At 34.0% G+C, this 18707-nt stretch overlaps 2 protein-coding genes across 2 annotated transcripts in view; both read right to left on the reverse strand.

Annotated features, from left to right (window-relative positions):
- Positions 1-18707, reverse strand: part of LOC113391424 (tubulin beta chain-like) — a 119343-nt gene that overhangs the window by 22158 nt on the left and 78478 nt on the right. The gene's annotated exons all lie outside the window — the stretch shown is intronic.
- Positions 221-17249, reverse strand: LOC113391425 (serine protease snake-like). The gene is made up of 10 exons (XM_026627388.2): positions 17087-17249; positions 12273-12352; positions 5995-6082; positions 5087-5188; positions 4361-4428; positions 3498-3658; positions 2159-2353; positions 1335-1524; positions 987-1150; positions 221-449 (listed from the first exon to the last, which is right to left on the reverse strand). The coding sequence occupies exons 2-10, from the start codon at positions 12331-12333 to the stop codon at positions 276-278; spliced, it is 1203 nt and encodes a 400-aa protein (XP_026483173.2). The 5' UTR covers positions 12334-12352; positions 17087-17249; the 3' UTR covers positions 221-275.

Raw genomic sequence — 18707 nt, forward strand, 5'->3', positions numbered from 1 at the left:
TTTATGGTGATGAAAGGAGTATAGGTTTTGATTATTTTGTGTCATAAAGTCTCAATATTTAAAGAATGAGATTTTTTTGATAAAATCCTTTGTGCTCATTTTCGTTCCGTAAGGAATCCCTGGAAAATTTCATCCTCTCAGTCGCACTGACGGCTACGCGTTGCGTGTCACTCGGACATTTTAAAATTGCATTAAACAGGAGGCAAAGATAAATAAAAGATTGTTTTTAATTTGTTTTTTAATAAAGTATTAAAAATATGAAACTATTTTTTAAATTATTCTCCTGGCCAGACGATCGATTCAATCCAATCCAAATAGACGGAGACTCTGGTGTAAACGGCTGGTCTGCCAGATTCGGCACATCGGCGACCGAACGAAGTGATACCGACGATGTGGAAAATACACTTGTTCTGTGTTGATGCAACTTGGAGGGGAGATCCGGAATCACCCTGGATTTGGAACAGATATATTTCGTTATTGATTTATATTTAACTTATTCTAATTGTTATAATTGTAATACTATTAATTTTTCCTACCATGTGATAATTTTTTACATTTTTGTCAAATTAGAACCACTTAAACAGGATGTATATATTAATCGTACATGTCGTGTTTGCTTTAATATAGTTGTACATTTAGAAAGTAATTAGTATGTAAATTAATAAATTGTATCATCAAAATGTAACAACTGCTAGCAAACCTAATTAAATAAATAAATATTTTATATAACTAGTTTAATACCGAACTCAGATAGCTTTCAGTTTTTGATGAAAATCGTTCTAAATTTAGAAAAGTTTCTCTTCTTCTCTCTTCGAAAGTGAAGATGATACGTTATGTCCCTTGTGCATGTAGTTACACTGTTTCACTCACCCTTCAAACCTGAACACAGCAATACTGAGTACTGCTGTTTGGCAGTTGAATGTTTGATGAGTGTGTGTTACCTACCCATCATGTACTTTAAATTTAATATAATAGTGTTTACTTACTTGACACGTGTCTTTCCCTCCACGTAACTCGCCAGCGCACATTTGGGAGTCAACGAATCCTGCCCAGTGTCTGTTGTGCGTGTCGTTTAAGAGCACGTCGCAGTGGTCGTTTTCTAGTAACGTCAAGGACACCTTCTGCAGTTCCTTCGATGTTTCTCTGTTACCTTGAATCATATGTATTGGAAAATTATAGCAGTATGTTGAAATATATATCTGTCTCGTTTTCGCACGGGTCTCTCCATAAAAAGTCTCGGTCTGTGTTTCGTTACAAATTTTATGTTTGTGGAGTCGCTTTCCGAATAGCATCGTTTAATAATCGTACGTTATCTGGAGTGTATTAATACTTACGCGCACTGGTCACGCCCCATCCGGTAGCCACAGCCTTCGTATGTCCAGGGAAGTCAAACTTCGTCCAAAGACACGCTGGTCTGATCGCTGATTCGAAGTCGACGTCGCTGTTCAGCTCAAATAAGGCTATATCGTTATATTTGCCCGGCGATTTGTAAGACGGGTGCTTGTGGACGGTCTTTATCGGTATCTAGAGGAGACGACTTATGATTATTTTGAAGAACAGAAAAGCATGTAATTTTGGCTCGAACGGAATGACATTATCTTAACGGATTTCGGTAATGACGTTCTTTTATATTGCACAACTGTACGCAAACACAGATGCACTGTCTATTCCCTACACTGTTATAAATAATAAATAAATATAAATAAATATTGGACAACATCCCATACATTACTCTGATCCCAATGTAAGTAGCTAAAGCACTTGTGTTATGGAAGATCAGAAGTAACGACGGTACAAACACCCAGACCCAAGACAACATAGAAAACTAAACTCTTTCTACATCGACTCGGCCGGGAATCGAACCCGGGTGCTCGGAGTGGCGTATCCATGAAAACCGGTGTACACACTACTCGACCACGGAGGTCGTCATAAATATTAACCAATTCTTTTCATCACCAATGCACCACCAACCTTGGGAACTAAGACGTTATGTCCCTTGTGCCTGTGGTTACACTGGCTCACACAACAATACTGAGAACATTTGTTTGGCGGTATTTAGTATGAGTTAGTCAACATTCTGTTCACTGACTGATTAAGTTTACCGATTTATTTTATTCTTGTCTATGGAACTTCTAGAAGGGATTAAATACCGACTTACATCAACAGGACTAGCCCCATCACTAACTGTTGGATCCAAGTTTTGATCACCAAGTCGCACGATGGATGGCTTTGGATCTTTCATCTTTGGGTTTTTGATGCAATGCCCAGCTGTCAGCACGAAGCGAGAGCTGATGAGACTCCCCCCACATTGGAAGGCATAATTACCCTCAATATCAATCCAGCCAATTGCAGCCTGTAAAATTAAATATGTTTAGTTGTCATATCATTAAAGCCTCCTTGGGGCAAGGTATCCGTTTCTATAATAAAATTCCGCAGAAATTTTTATATATATAAATATATAATCGGCCTGTGAATTTCCCACTGCTGGGCTAAGGCCTCCTCTCCCGTTGAGGAGAAGGTATGGAGCATATTCCACCACGCTGCTCCAATGCGGGTTGGTGCAGAAATTTTTAACTTTTCCGATTCGTAAATTTAAATACTTTGTAAAAACTACACGAATAAAAAGCATATATTCAATACAAGATTATAAAGATGATAATTAATCGTAGTGCTTATACTTGTTGACTTCCAGGTAGGGTATATAATATATAATTGTATTTAACTAACATAACTTCGTATTTTAAATGTTGAAAATGAGTAAGGCGAGAAACTCAGTAGTAACTCTTTTTCTTTTCTTTTTTTTTTAGATCCGAGATGGCCCAGTGGTTAGAACGCGTGCATCTCAACCGATGATTTCGGGTTCAAACCCAGGCAGGCACCACTGAATTTTCATGTGCTTAATTTGTATTTATAATTCATCTCGTGCTCGGCGGTGAAGGAAAACATCGTGATAAAACCTGCATGTGTCTAATTTCAACAAAATTCTGCCACATGTGTATTCCAGCAACCCCCATTGGAGCAGCGTGGTGGAATATGGTCCAAACCTTCTCCTCAAAGGGAGAGGAGGCCTTTAGCCCAGCAGTGAGAAATTTACAGGCTGCTAATGTAAAAAAATGTATGTTAGTTAAATTACAATTATATATGTATATATATAATATATATCTATACTATATCCTGCCTTGCACTTCGATAAATATTGACTGAGATGTTACGTGTCTGATGCCTGTTGTCACAGTGGCTGCAATACCGGGATGCAATTCCTAATGCCGGCCATACACGCTACGGTCTGCCGGAAAGGTCCACCTGAGCAAGTATGCCTGCGCAGGTCAACCGAACATTGGTAGCGTGTATGGGGAGATTCCGGTGTACCGGAGCGGTCTTCACAATATAAAGTACCAGTAAGTAATTCTGTCAAGGTTTAAACTAAAAGTTAAGTAAAGGTTTGATAACAGAATAACTCTTTTAAATAAATGAACCACTTTCAATGGTACCCTTACCATGTGCGGAAATTCACCCTGGATAGCGTTCTCCCCTCCCACGATAAGCTGGACGCTTTCATAATTACACTTCGGCGAGACCAAGGTCATCGCGTCGGGGTCCGGCATCAGGGCGATGAAGTTGACCGTCTGCGTGACTCCCTGACTGTATTCGTCACATTCTATGGAACGAGAGTCATAATTAACGTTCAAAGTTATTAAGAACGGATAATAAATGTCTTGGGCTTTTTAACGCGCCACATCGCGACGCTGCGATGGACGTATACGTGCGACTGAGATGTCGATATTCGAGCGTATCACAAGGGCATTGAACCTTAAATTAAATTAAAACAAAACCTGTCATAAGTTTCTAGATTTGTAAAAATCTGTTCAATATACGCCAAGTTTCGCGTGCGACCTCCAGTTATATAAAAATTATATATAAGTAGGTAGGTATGTGATTTTCAATGTATTGTATATTTGCTCATAACTCTTGGTATAGGCTGTATAAGCACGTTTATTAGTGAAATTTTAAGGCAGCCGTCAAATAAAAAAAAAATGAACGTAGTTATTGTTCTTAACTTAAATTTGAATTGAAATTTTAATATTTTGTCTTTATTCTTTGCAGTCATAAGTTCCTTTTTTATTAACTATGCAATAACAATACTTATATGGAGATAAATTATTTTTATCATATGATCGATTTATCGTATTTCATTAACTGTTTTATAGTCTGTGGTTGTTTGTTGTGCGCGGGGAACTTCACTACCCGTCAATCAAGTACGTCATTCCGTTAGTACATTATTCCGAAAAAAAACCGCTAATTTATTGGCGTGAGATGTCAAAAAGAAAATAAACAGGACAGACTATAACTGCATACTTACTTCGCTCGCTGAGTCGTTTGTTTTGATTGTTATTTGTTTCAGAGAATTGATTCCAGACCGGTCTGCGACTGTAAATAAGGCACTTAAATTTAATACAAACATTGTCGTTTGGAATTTATAAACCTGAAGTTCGTTTATTTTACTCGTTCTGACATTAAAATCTCTACAGAGTATAAAACAAAGTCATTTCACGATTGTTCGCTTGGATCTTTGAAACAATGCGACTTCGGCTGCTGTTACAATCTTTCAATATTGCAAAATACACTTTCTAGTTAAAACAATAAGGTTTAATATATTTTCGATAGGTAAGATCATACATTTTACAACATCAAAGTGACCTCTTATACCCGACTTGTAATCCGACGGACATGCATAATTGTTTGTAAGGATTTAACGCGTTTACAAAAATAAAGTAATACTATTAAAACATCTCTACATAGTATAAAACAAAGTTGCTTTCCGCTCTTAGATCTTCTGCTTAGATCTTTTAAACTACGCGACGGATTTTAAAGCGGTTTTCATTAATAAACAGAGCGATTCAAGAGGAAGGTTTATATTTACAACACATGCATATTATAGTGGAGACGAGCTGAGAATTTCAATTTCATAGCCGGAGAAGAGATTTTTTGTTATGTTTGGTCTTCAACCTAAAAGTTATTTTTGTACCCTTATTTTTCCCGCATGAAGTCGGGTTGGGTAGCTAGTATAATATATTTCGTTACTTACTCGAATACCTGTGCTGTGTTTAGTATTGAACTGCCGTCGCTGCAGCAGACGAGTATAGAATCGAAGGAATGCGAGCAGAAGGTTGGCTTGATTCCATTGTTTCTGTAAAGTAAAAACAAATATTAAAGTAACGTAACAGTCTGCAAACATCCCACTGCTGGTCTAAGGCCTCGTGATCTTTGAGAAGGTTACCAAAAAGGTGCTCTATTGATCGAATGGCTAAAAATACAAGCGATCCTGCAATGCATTCCAAAGAGACGGAGTGTTTTGCTGCCTTTTTATTAGCTGAGTACTAGGCGTGCTAGGCGTTCTAGGTACCAGTGAGTCCCACATAGCTTATCCCAGCTTAATCTGAGAGAAACGCTTTAGAGAACGTTTAGAGTGAGATGATAAAAGGTGGGTACCGTACACGCCCCGCTTCATGTAAAGGGATTCGTGAGGCTGTTCTTCCAGCGAAAATTCTAAGGTTAGAAAGACGTGATTCTTAAACGAAGATTGCGACTTCCGATCCAGTAAGGTATCACTGAATCTTCATCTCTTTTGGTTTATATTTCATCTCGTGCACAATTTGTATTTGATGGAAATCTTTTTGTGTATCCATAAACTATTTCGCAATTTTGTTTTGACTGAACCAGTTTTTTATATGTCTCGTCTTCCGCTATCTGTAGAGCTAGAGTGTTAATCTAGAGCGTAGGGGGTTTAATGGGGGGTCTTTGCCGTTAATGGTCAAGTGAGAGCCGAGGCGGACCCAGAAGGTCTCATATAAATCTTTTTTGGGAAGAGGAGATCGCCAGAACATTGGCTACACCAGTGCGGCTGTTGTGCTTAAGACGGGCAGAAAGGTGTTGTAGCATTTGAAGTTCTGTAAATTGAATTTTCATTTGAATACATCATAATGAATCGCTTACTGGAAATCTTCTCTGGCCGATTGACATTTAGAAGCGAGTTTGCACACGCCACGCGTGTTCGTGTGTTTGACAACGCAGGCTTCCCCCTCTAAAATAACAATAAAATAATTAAAGCAAGTGAAAAATGTTGCTCGTGGTCTTGTGCTCAGCTGGGCAGATGATAATTAGTACTGCTGTGTTACAGTTTAAAAGGTGAGTCAGTGTAACCAGTCAAGGGATTTGTCAAGTCCACAAAGTTGATGGGGCATTTTGGAAAGATTAAGGTTTCTTACAGTAACCAATGTCTACAGGCAGTGGTGACCACTAACCATCGCCTTTCCATCTTAGAGATGATCGAGGGTCATGATTTACAGTGATGACTTCTATTATAGACTTCATGCGTGGAACTATATTTTTAAACGCCAAGCTATTATTAATTCAATTCAATCAAATCAAATGTATTTTATTGGAGTAAACATCACAATGAAACGTTTTGAATCGTCAATATTTGAACACCATGTACCACCTTTTTGGGTACAGCCTCCAGCAAGGAAAAACGGTAAGGAACTCGCATAGTTATTGTTTTCAAATGAACAGATTTACAATGCTGATATTCACAATTAGAGTTCAATCGGCCCTGTGATGGAATCCGGCACTAAATCCAGTAAATTTTTTCTACAAAGTATTCTTTTAATGAATAATAAGATTTATTGATTAATTTAGTCTTAATAAAATATATAGTTCTTGTTTTCAACTTTTAATGAAGCTAAATAATTTAGTTTGTATAATAATAATAATAAAGTATTTATTATTCATAATCTTTTGACACCTTATACTCTGACATTACATGGTTCAATACATAGTTCTCTTCCTTTAATAATAATAATATAATATAATATGTAGATGGTACAATGCTATACATTATTGAGTCAGAGTGAACGTCTGTGTCCGTGCTAGTATAAACTGTGTTACAGACACAGGCGCCATCCTCTTGCAGTTCATTCACAATTCTCTGCACTATGTAAAGGTTTTGATAAGTATCAAAACTTAATTTACCATAGGTACTTATCACTAATTATAATTTATATTTGCATGAAATGGGTACGTATTGTGTGAGTGTGGGTGTGTGAGTGTGTGAGTGTGTGTGTGAGTGTGTGAGGTGTGTGTGAGAGTGCGTGTAGTGCATGTGTGTAGGTATGCATGTTTCTTAAAATTCTTGTATGGACATAACATCTTAGTTCCCAAGGTTGGTGGTGCTTTGGCGATATACGGAATTGTTAATATTTCTCGCAGCGCCATTGTCTATGGGCGGTGGTGACCACTTACCATAGGTGGCCACCGATCGAATATTCGGCACGTCAAAATTCAGTGAGATTAACTCCGCAGTCTTCTCTTTCAATAACAAATAGTTATTATTTGCTTATAAATACGACTTGTGGTTAGTGACCAGTTTGTGACGATAAAATTAATTTAATTTCCTATAATATTATCCTGTATTGACACAAAAGCCACAGTTTTTTATCTGTGTTATTAATATAATTAAATTAATATATTAATTAATATTGTTTTATTTACTGAACACTAGGTAATCCTGCCCACGATAAAGTTTTAAGTTTTTTTTAAATGCAACCGCTTTTGATGAAAATAATCCTCCTTTTTTTTTTAATGCTTATGGTGGCAAACGGACAGGAGCTTCACCTGATGAAAAGTGACTACCACCGCCTATGGATCTGCAACATCGGGGGCTTTGCAGGTGCGTTGCAGGCCTTTAAGAAATGAGTACGGTCTATTTTTGAAGGTTCGCAAGTCGTATCGGTTCGGAAAATCCGCCGGCGAAAGCTGATTCCACAGAGTGGTCGTGCGTGGCAGAAAATGCCTTAGAAATCGCACTGTTGTGGATTTTCGGACACCTAGGTGGTATAAAGCCGATCGAAGACGCTTACTGGACAACATGTTCATCTATAAACTGATTAACGGCACTTCATGTTCATCTATAAACTGATTAACGGCACTTTGGATTGTCCAGACTTATTATCGCGGATACATATTTCCGCGCCTTCCAAGTCATTACGCACTAGCAAACGCACGATATTTTCAGAGCATATGTCTAAATCTAATTTGGGTCATTACTCCCCTCTCAATAGAATTATGAGAGCCTATAATTCAATAAGCGGAGACAAAGATTTAGATATTTTCGATAATATGAAAAAATTTAAAAGTAAAATATTAACTATAAAATATTAACTATAATTGCTCAAAATTGTTAGTTTAGATAGTTTAATTGTGTTCTTATCTTTATTTTAATTTATTGTTGTTTTGTAATAGTCTTTAATTAGCATTTTTTACCTCCCTTTTGTTGTCGCTTAACTTTTATTTTGTGCATGCTGTTATCACCTATAAGTAAGATACCACTAGTCTTACTTTTTATTCATGTATCTGGATTGTTTTTAGTGTGTATTTTGTTGGTGATCTAATAAATAAATAAATAAATAATTGTAAACTTTAATGTTTAACTTTTAATTGGTTGAATAATATTTTTTTATCATTTTTAAATGTTATTCGTTTTTTATTGGTAGGATTGTAAGCGTTTTCTTCGGACGAAAAAAATGTATATATGCACAGTCATTATTTATTAATTAATTATTATTATTGATTAATTTTATTTTGTCAATATTTAGTTTAAGTTTTGTCTATATACCGACTTATTTATTGATAAGTTAAGGTCGCAAATGCAAACACCATTAGGATGATAAAATATTTCATTGCCAACACATTCAAGCTCTTGAACAAGTCAGCTGTCATAAAAAAAAAAACAAGACAGATACGGATCATTATTAGAGACCCAATTATTATTAATCATTTACACGGTAAGTTACAATGAGCATTATGTGAGATCTATTAAATATGTATTTTACCTTATGACATTGTGTTAATAAAGACAGCTCTAATAGTTGTTTCGGTGTTAGTAATTTGAAAGTATCAATATATGCAAAAAAAGAGTCTGTATTGCGTCATTATCTCTGACATTATATTTTGTTTGAAAGGTGACTTGGTGGAGAATATTCTTAATCCTTGGCTAGGGTTGAAGTAAACTTGTTTATCTATTTGTAGTTCACCAGTTATTTTAATTGTTGAAGGATATAAGCAACTTCTACTGGCTTTAATGACTTAAATATTACAATAATGATAATGCAGCAGATGCAGATGAGAGCCGAGATGACCCAGTGGTTAGAACGCGTGCATCACTGAATTTTCATGTGCTTAATTTGTGTTTATAATTAATCTCGTGCTCGGCGGTGAAGGAAAACATCGTGAGTAATCCTGCATGTTAGACACATGCAGGTTTACTCACGAGACACATTTCAACGAAATTCTGTCACATGTATATTCCACTAACATGCATTGGAGCAGCGTGGTGGAATATGCTACAAACCTTCTCCTCAAAGGGAGAGGAGGCCTTAGACCAGTAGTGGGAGATTTACAGGCAGCTGATGTTGATGATGCATCATCTGGTATCACCAAGAGACCCAACTCACCAACTTACAGCGGAGTACGTACTTGAGTTCTTTGGAATGGTCTCAATGAATACTTGTTACGTATATTTATGTATGTCGAAGGATATTATTGATAAAGTCAGTAATAAGTAACTTTTTGTGTCAATTGTAATTAAAAGGGAGAGTCAAACTAGCTTGCTCTAAAGGAACAGCGTATCGTAACCTAAGGATATTACGCCAAGACAGAGTATGATTGATATAAGTAATGACGATTTCTGACAGCACTTGTGTTTAACAAAAGAGTATTTATTGTATTTTTTTTTTTTTTTTTATTTTAATGATATTGTTGATCGAGGGTTCGAAGGCAATAAATTGTAAACGCAAATATTAATAATGTACAATTTCTCTGAATTAATGAAATAATTCATGTTGTTGTGATTAAAAGGTATAATTTGTTTAAAATTATTTTAACAGTCATAGTGTTTCTCCAACATAAATATATTGTCTAATCCAACCATAAGAGGATAAAAGCCGAATAAACAACATTTGACAGCAATTTGACGCGATGTCATTGGTCGAGAGCTCGATTAATCTATGATATTCACTATGGATTGATGAAAAAATGGCGTTTTGAACGTTGACGAAGTTGTTATCGGAATTTTGGAATTAATATTAAAGTGGATATAAATAGTTAAGTGTAATTATGTTGCATTATAAATAAAGATACATTAATCAAAAACTCTTAGTGCATAATATAGCTATAGATACTATTAGCAAATCACTTGGAACATGTAAATCATTCCTTCTTCGACCTCTTCAGTCAGGGCACAGAAAGCAAAAAACCCAGCGCGTTGAGGACCTCGCAGATAAAAGTAGCAGATACATTCGAGAGGAAGGGATACCCCAGAAGGTCTCTAAAAAAAATATTTTTAGGTGGAGAGGAAATCACCATTTGTCATTAAATCAGGCGCTTCTCGTGCGTAATATTTTGAACTGGGTTTTATTATTAACTGTGTATAATGTTAAATGACTAATTGATATGTTTACATACATAAAATGTGGCCGTATAAAACCGTTAATGACGTTTGCGGTAAGGAAAATTGAATCTTATCTCTTCTACAAATAAGAATTATAATTTAATTTATTGTATTATGGATAGTTGAACTCGATTATGCGTTTTTCAATTGTTTACATGTTTGTATCGAATAGTCAACTTCTGCGATAGCCGTTTGCGTAATATTCAGAAAATATCACACGATTAAATGAGGAGTAAATAATTTAAGTAACAGTTATAGAACTTATAGTACAAATTTAAATTGAAGCGACTCATAAAATCTCATTTTTGTACCGACTTATATATAGTCTAATTCTTAGTAGGAATAAAGATAAACAAACCTTAGATTTACGTATTTCATGCGACTCGCTAATAATTCGGCTATATTGTGCACAACTAAGAGTTTACGATTAAAATATCTTTATTTATAGTAGAACAATATGTTAAGTAACTACTTATTTCCACTTTAATTTCACTGCCAAATATTCGATAACAGTTTCGCAGACGTTGAAAACGCCACGTTTTCGCAAATCCATAGTGATTATCATAGATTAATCGAGCTCTCGACCAATGACATCGCGTCGATTTGCTGTCAAATTTTGTTTATTTGGCTTTTCTCCTCTTATGGTTGGAATAGAGGTATAATTATCAAAAAAGTTAAGTTACTATTTAGACTATATGCTGATCATAACTGCAGTCCCCTGGCAACTATAACATACTTTTCAGTACGTACGTATCAATGAAAAGGGGATTTGGGCATAGACAATTTTACCATTTTTAACTGATAGGCAATGTTACTTGTCTGTAAGTAAAAAATAAATTTGTATGAAACAAAGAAATATACGTAAGTAATAATAATAATACTTAATATCCTATATTTAGAAATATATGTGTAAGCGTTGTGTTGACATTCGAGTGTTGGCAGTTGAGTCGAAGGAAAAAATGGCGTCTCAGTAAGAAACGTATCATATTTTTTAATGTCATTAGAAGTGTCAGTTAATTTAAATTGTAATTTAAATATTTATTTAAGACTCAGTTGTAAACGTATTTTATTTTATTGATTAGTGTTCATTTAGAGCGGAAAGGACAATTCCAGTTCTCTTTAAAATAAGGAAACAATGCATGCACATTGCGATTGTCGATTCTGTTTTAGGTTGGTATTAGTCAGCCATTAGTATTATTATTGTAAAACTTATTTGTTATTAACAAAATTAAACTCTGTTTTAGATTAATCAAATTGTATAATCCTTTGAAAAACCCATGACCTTATTTGTGTATATTAAGAATAATATTATTTCAAGAACGACGAGCTCCAACTCCAGTGAAGATCTGCTGATGTTTAGTAAATAAGAAAAATTGTAAACTGCCACACAGGGCTACCAATCTACCATATGGCTTTTTGGGCTTCAGCCCAGGGCCCCGTGGAGGGGGACCTAAGTCAAGTCAAAGTCGAAAATAGACAATAATGCGAACAAATCAATAACTTTATTAAATTAAACAGATCGTATGGTTCGCAGCGCTGCGAGTCCGGCAATTAATCAAACCCATTCAATTAATTTAATTCAAGTCTACGTTCAGATATGTCTTAGGTGAGCCCCTAAGTGGTGTTAGCCCAGGGCCCCCTAAACTTACGGTCCGGCCCTGCTGCCACACCTAACTAAAACTAAAAATTGTGTTGTGTGTGTGTTGTGATGTGTTGTAACCTAAATACATGTAATGCTACAAATATTAATATAGTTATTAAAACTTACCATTTTGCGAAGTTCCGAGTTGGGCCCTTACAAGAACTAAAAAACATAACGCTAGTAGCATCTTCCACGGAGATTTACACCTGAAAAAAAAAAAGAATTATGAACAAAAAGGCCGAGTTAAAACAGGTTTTATTATGATTTTGATTAAAATGATCTCAATGTACTGGTTTTTTAAAAAAGCGATATTTTTTAGACGTTACCTGTGCTAGTATAGAAAATATTTATAGATGACGACTAATCACGCCATCTTGCTTGCACACTGTTTGCATCTCTGTTGCACACTGTATTAAAATGTGTTTTATTAAATATCAGGCTGTCTTCACTAAATAGTATAAAAAAAAATCGCTTGCCGTTCTCTGTCTGTCCCTAAGCATGCTTAGAAACTACGCAACGGATTTTGATGCGGTTTTTGTAATAGATAGCGCGATTCATATAATATTTGCTTAATATAGTAGAGAAACACTGATAATTTTAGATGTTTCTAATGTGATTTTTTAAATAAACACATTTTTTTGCGCTTACATCGTAAACGCTGGCTGAACACTACGAGATAGATCAAAATAATGTACAACAGTATCGTACACCTTAAAAATATCTACAAAAAAAGTCCGCGATGGTATATGTCTATCTCTTAGGGATAGCCCTCAATAACCATTTTTTATCCTTTACTTCTTACGAGAAATAATGGCTTATTTTCGAAACGATTTTAAGCAATACAACATTAATCCTTATCCAATTAAGCACCTTAAATACATTATGCATTTAATATAGATCAATATGGCCCTTAACAGTAGGTAATTTCAATGTATATTTTCGAAGATGTTACAGATTTAAAATGCCGGGACATAGCGGTTTGTGTTGTTTAATGATAAAAAAGCCGTGAACGCTGTTTATAAAGCGAAGTCGGGGTGGGTCGTTAGTGATATTAAAAAAAAATGAATACGTGTATTTGTGAGTAAACTCCAACCGTTTAGGAGGAGTTCACTCACAAATACACGTATTCAAATTAAGGGATGTTATGGAGCTCCGGAACCGTAATCGAAATTATCGGATATCCGAAATTCTCTCCGAAATCTGTCCGAAACCGAAACCGATAAAATATATATTTATAATAACATTGTTTTTGCATAGAGAATAGCTAATTATATTTCAAAGGTATTCGTTATTTCTGTGATTATACCTAATAATAGCTTACGAATAAGTAGAATCGGCCCTAAGTTAAGCTAATTCAAATTTTTGTGAGGAATTGTCGAACCGGAATAGAGTCGGGTAGATATCATAACCTTTATGATATAATAACGGAATTTTATAAGTTGATTTCAACATTCGACAAACAAAACTGAACTCAGACCAAAGACTATATAAAAAGAATTGATCATTTTATTATATTTATGAGAAACTAAGTTAATATCAGATTTTCCTTGTTTATATTTAAAACTAGCTCGTTGAATAATAAAGTGAATATCACGACGTATAAAACTACTTCTAACTAAATTTTGTAAATGTTAAAGCTTAATATGTTTTTTTTTTTAATTCAATGAGGTAGCTACACTGGTGAATGACCTTTAAAGCGCTTTAAAAATCATCATTACATTACATTAGCAGCTTGTAAATTAATGTAATGAAGTGGATAAAGTATCCATTCACGATCTATACTAATATTATAAATGCGAAAATAACTCTGTATTTGTATATGTTGCTTTGAATTTAATTAACAAATTTGTTTTTTTAAATATATCTCAATGAAATCGGTTTTAAACCCGAAGGACATAAACCCTAAAATGAAAAGCCGTGGGTGACTAATAGTTATCTTTAAAGTATTGACGACTATCTGTCACTTTGTATTTTAAAAAATATAATATTATCTTTTTAATCTGTACCATATTGACTTAGACAGGTAGCCGTAATGGCGGCAAAATTAATTTACTTTCTTTTATTTTTACTGGGCGAGAAATACTCAGGAATAGATTTATTCTTCTGAGTTTACATCAAGTGCTTTCAATATATGGTTTGAATTAACTTTTGATTTTGTTATAACATATTAAGTCAAGCGATTTTTTTTTAACTCTACGTTCATGTACTATTTATATTTAATTTAAAATGGTATTTAATATTTATTTAAGCTTTTACGAAAAATTTTACAAATAAAATGTAATTTCGAAATCTCTGAGAAATGTATGTTTTGAGGTCGCCAGTCCGATTTCAAAGAAAGTGTGTGAATTAATAACGACCTAGTAACAATGTCCTCATGACCACATTCCCATCTGCGCCATCTTTTATTTAATACAAAACGTATGAGAAATTTTATTTTACAGATAACTTTTGGCAAAATTATCAATGTTTTGACGTTCATAGTTCCTGGTTTTATAAATGATTCACTTGACAAATAATTACAGTTTTTTTTTTATCAATAGGGCACAGATTATTTCGCTAATGTCACGTTCGATGGAGAATAGATGTTGGAGATTGGAGGTTTAATTCATTTTTGTATAAATAAATTTATAAATCATCACTTGACATTCAATTTAAGTTTGAATATAAAAAAAAGATATATTTAATATTTAAAAACAATCTGTGCCCTGTCGGCACAACTAAAAGCCATTAAACTAAGAATTTAATTGAATTGTAAAATGATCCTTACTATGCCATTGGCGAAATAGTCTGTGCCTTTTTGGCACAAATAAAAGCCAAAAAATTGCGGCTCGTTCAAAGTTGGATCCGATGTAAATTAATAAGCCGTTTGTAACCATTCTTTAAAAAATTAGTAAAATTAACCCCTAGTTAATAACAAATTAAGATTACGACATTTGTTTTTAACCCTGAACGAAAAAAATGGGTGTAAACTTGACTTATGACGTGTATATCTGCATCCAAACCAATTTTTTTTTTCTTGTTTGGAAGGTGACTTGACAGATTTCCTAGTTAGGGTCAAAGACAATTCAGCCGTTTTCAGATCATTAGATTTATTCTAATTATTGAAGGGATATGAACAACTGCTATTCGTCCGATGTGGTTTCAACGACAGTGAATACATTGTTTTTGAGTTCATTGGAATGTTTATAGATTAGAATACTTAGTAGAGGATATTTTGAATATTTAAAATTTAAATTTTCTATCATACTTAACTCGTTGGTTGTGAGAATCTTTTGTCACTAAAAACCTTCTTTTGTTAAATGAAAGCCTTAATAAATTCTTAAATAAAGAAAGTTTTATAAAAACCAGTTTAGTGTAGATTTAAACAAGTCGTTATATTTATCTTAATATTAAATTAATTCAAATTATATCTAGGCTGAATGAGGGTATCTCTAAATAGCTGTCATTGAGTTAAATTAAAAAAAAAGAGAATTCTTTCTTTTTTTAAATCGCGATCGCTTCCGCCATAACTTATTTTTATTTGCATTTTAAATAGTAGTAATAACTACTAAGTAGGATTCTTGAGGTCCTTGTATCATCTTTTTAAGTAAATCGATACGATAGATTTTTTTTTTATTAGTAAACATTTATAAAAATCATCAGATTTTCAGACTTTGATAATTTATAAACTAATTTTTACAAGCTTTTATTTAACATGCAATGTAAGTATGTTCGGTGAAATCTTGCAACTCAATTTAGAAGCATTTTTTATACACGTTCAGATTGGATGACAATGCATGGTTAACTGTGACGTCATTCTAAATCCAACATGGCGGCACACCTAAGATGGCGGACCAATTATTTTTAATACACTCCTACAATATGGTTATCAAATAAAAGGGCTTGCTAAGAATAACTCGAAAAATAATATGACGTCACTCTTAATTCAATATGGCGGACTTCTAAAGCATGAAAATTAATTTTGAAGCAGATATCTTTAACCGATTGAGCTGAAATTTTGTATACACATTTTATATACACGTTCAGTGTGGATGACAATGTATAGTTAACTGTGTGACGTCATTCTAAATCCAACATGGCGGCACACCTAAGATGGCGGACCAATTATTTTTAATACACTCCTACAAGGCTTACTGAGAATAAGTCAAAAAATAAAGTGACGTAACTGTAAACCAATATGGCGGAGGAAGCTTTTAGTGCTTGCCTATAATATGGTTATCAAATGAAAGAACTGACTGAAAATACGAATGCGAGTTTAATTACTAAAAAGTAAAAAATAAATTAAAAGTAAAAATCCATTTTAAAAAACACACTTTTTTTAAATGCGCTAAAAAGAAAGGAAAAGCTTTTACACAAAAACTTTTACCGTTAACTTATAAACTAATTTCACATTTAACACAATTTATGTGATATAAAAGCTAGTCGCGAGATTTACTTGTGTAGTCAAATTTCCAAACTAAGTAAATATGAGTACTTAAATTTCTTGAGTTGGCACAGGAATACTTATGATACGTCTGCACTAAGGTTGGGTTTTTCGAAATACCTAATGGCAAATAGGGGGACGAAAGTAATGTATGGCAAATCATTTCTGATGCTAGAGTATTAATTCAGTATTTAGGCTTCTGTTAAGTCCTGTGCCTGAACTGTTTTCGGTGGAATCGGATTATGAGAGAGGGCTTAGAGTGGTGGTGTTTGCCGCCCCCCTCGGAGAGCTCGTAAATCCGTTGTATAATAAATTGAGTTATAATTAAATTACAATTAAATTTATATATATCCTGTCTAGAAGTCAATGAATACTAAGTCCATGCTTTTTTATCTTTAATATAATCTTGTATTGAGTAATACGCCTTATTCAACAATGTTTTTTTCGACATGATATTCAATTTATAAGTAATACAGAAATTACGACATTCTATTGTTACAATTATAAAATATCTTACCGGAAATCCTTTGCTTATTAACACTATGTTAATAAATGCTTCACAATAATACTGATTCGAATTATTTATATAAAAATCCGAGTATAAGACCGCACGTCTGCGTTTAACGTGTGTTATTCTGATGTAGGACTGGTTTATTTTGTTTGAGTATTTTCCTTAGTTAGTTGAGATACTAAGACGGGTTACACACGCAGCGAAAAGACGCTACGAAAAGTCTTAAAGTCACGTGACACGTTGGCTGTTTGATATATTTTTAGACTTTGTATAAAACTGAAAAAAAAAATTAGATGTTTTATAATCTGTGTTTAAAGGGTTTTGATTTTAATGTCAGCCATGACAGTTCTCGTGTACGTATTTAAAAATAAATTTGAGAATACTTTTTTTTTTGTTATTTTTATCGATATTTTAAATTGTTGACGGGATAACTTCTTATGGGAGTGTGAACCGCTTCGTTACGTAACGCGTTACGGCGCCAGTCTGTCTGGCTTCCCTTTCTCCTACGCATACCTCAGCGGTAGGCAGGCAATGATGATATTTATAATGTACACACACAAAATTCTAATGTACATATTCAAGAATTGTAACCAAGAATAAAATATATTTCATAATCAATAAATGATTTAATTAATAACCTTTCCTTACATGGTCATATTAATATGCATAAAATTTAAGTAATAACCTAAGTTAAACAATCAAGTTAAACAATTTCAATATTAAATAGTTCGGCTTAGATTAGTTTAAGTTATCACTTCTGTCGGGCGTCTCGAGACGCACATTAAGTTTTTATTTATTGTGTTGTAAACGTGTTTTTTTTTAATGTATGTAACAGCGAAACTGATTGAGGCGAAGATGCTAGTGATATTCCATTTTTTTTATCTCTGCCCGTTGCTTGTTATGTAAATTGAAAAAATACCGTCTAAACCAACCACAAGAGAAAAAAAAGTCAAAAAAACAAAATTTTACATTGAATTAACGCGTTATCATTGGTCGAAACTGGATTTGCGAAAAAATACGCTTTAAACGTCGAAGTTGCTATACTTCTAAACTTTAGAAGTAATATTGAAGTGGTTATTAGTAGTTAAGTTGAATCGTGTTGTATTATAAATATATATGTTAAAGAACTGTTAGTAGTGCACAATATAGCTGAGTCAGTAGGAAATTGGGCCAATCTAACGTTTGTTTATCTGTGTTCCTTATTCAATTGGAATAGACTTTATTGTATATATCGTGGGGTTTAGCCATTAAGTTGATAAATTTGTTGAGTTGATACAGTAGCCCGTCTGGGTAGGTACCACCCATGCATCAGATATTCTACCGCCAAACAGCAATACTCAGTATAGTTGTGTTCCGGTTTGAAGGGTGATTGAGCCAGTGTAACTACAGGCACAAGGGATCATCTTAGTTCCTGAGGTTGGTGACGCATTGTTGTTGTAAGGAATGGTTAATATTTCTCACAGTGCCTTTGTCTATGGGCGGTAGTGACTATTTACCATCAGGTGATCTATTTGCTCGTCCGCTTACCGATATAATAAAAAAAAAAAATGATGATATCCGAAATGTAAGTATATTGGTTCACGTTCGTAATAACCTTCTTTCGATCTTCTATTAACAATGACACTTC

This window comes from Vanessa tameamea, chromosome 31, assembly GCF_037043105.1.
Source record: "Vanessa tameamea isolate UH-Manoa-2023 chromosome 31, ilVanTame1 primary haplotype, whole genome shotgun sequence".
Classification (NCBI taxonomy): Eukaryota; Metazoa; Arthropoda; class Insecta; order Lepidoptera; family Nymphalidae; genus Vanessa; species Vanessa tameamea.

Excerpts from the sequence above, each read along its gene's own strand:
- LOC113391425 (XM_026627388.2), bottom strand. The coding sequence starts at position 12,333 with ATGCTACTAGCGTTATGTTTTTTAGTTCTTGTAAGGGCCCAACTCGGA. Across the intron at positions 6,083-12,272 it reads ACTCGGAACTTCGCAAAATG|AGGGGGAAGCCTGCGTTGTC; the intron begins GTAAGTTTTAAT and ends TTGTTATTTTAG. Across the intron at positions 2,354-3,497 it reads AGGGTGAATTTCCGCACATG|GCTGCAATTGGCTGGATTGA; the intron begins GTAAGGGTACCA and ends TTAATTTTACAG.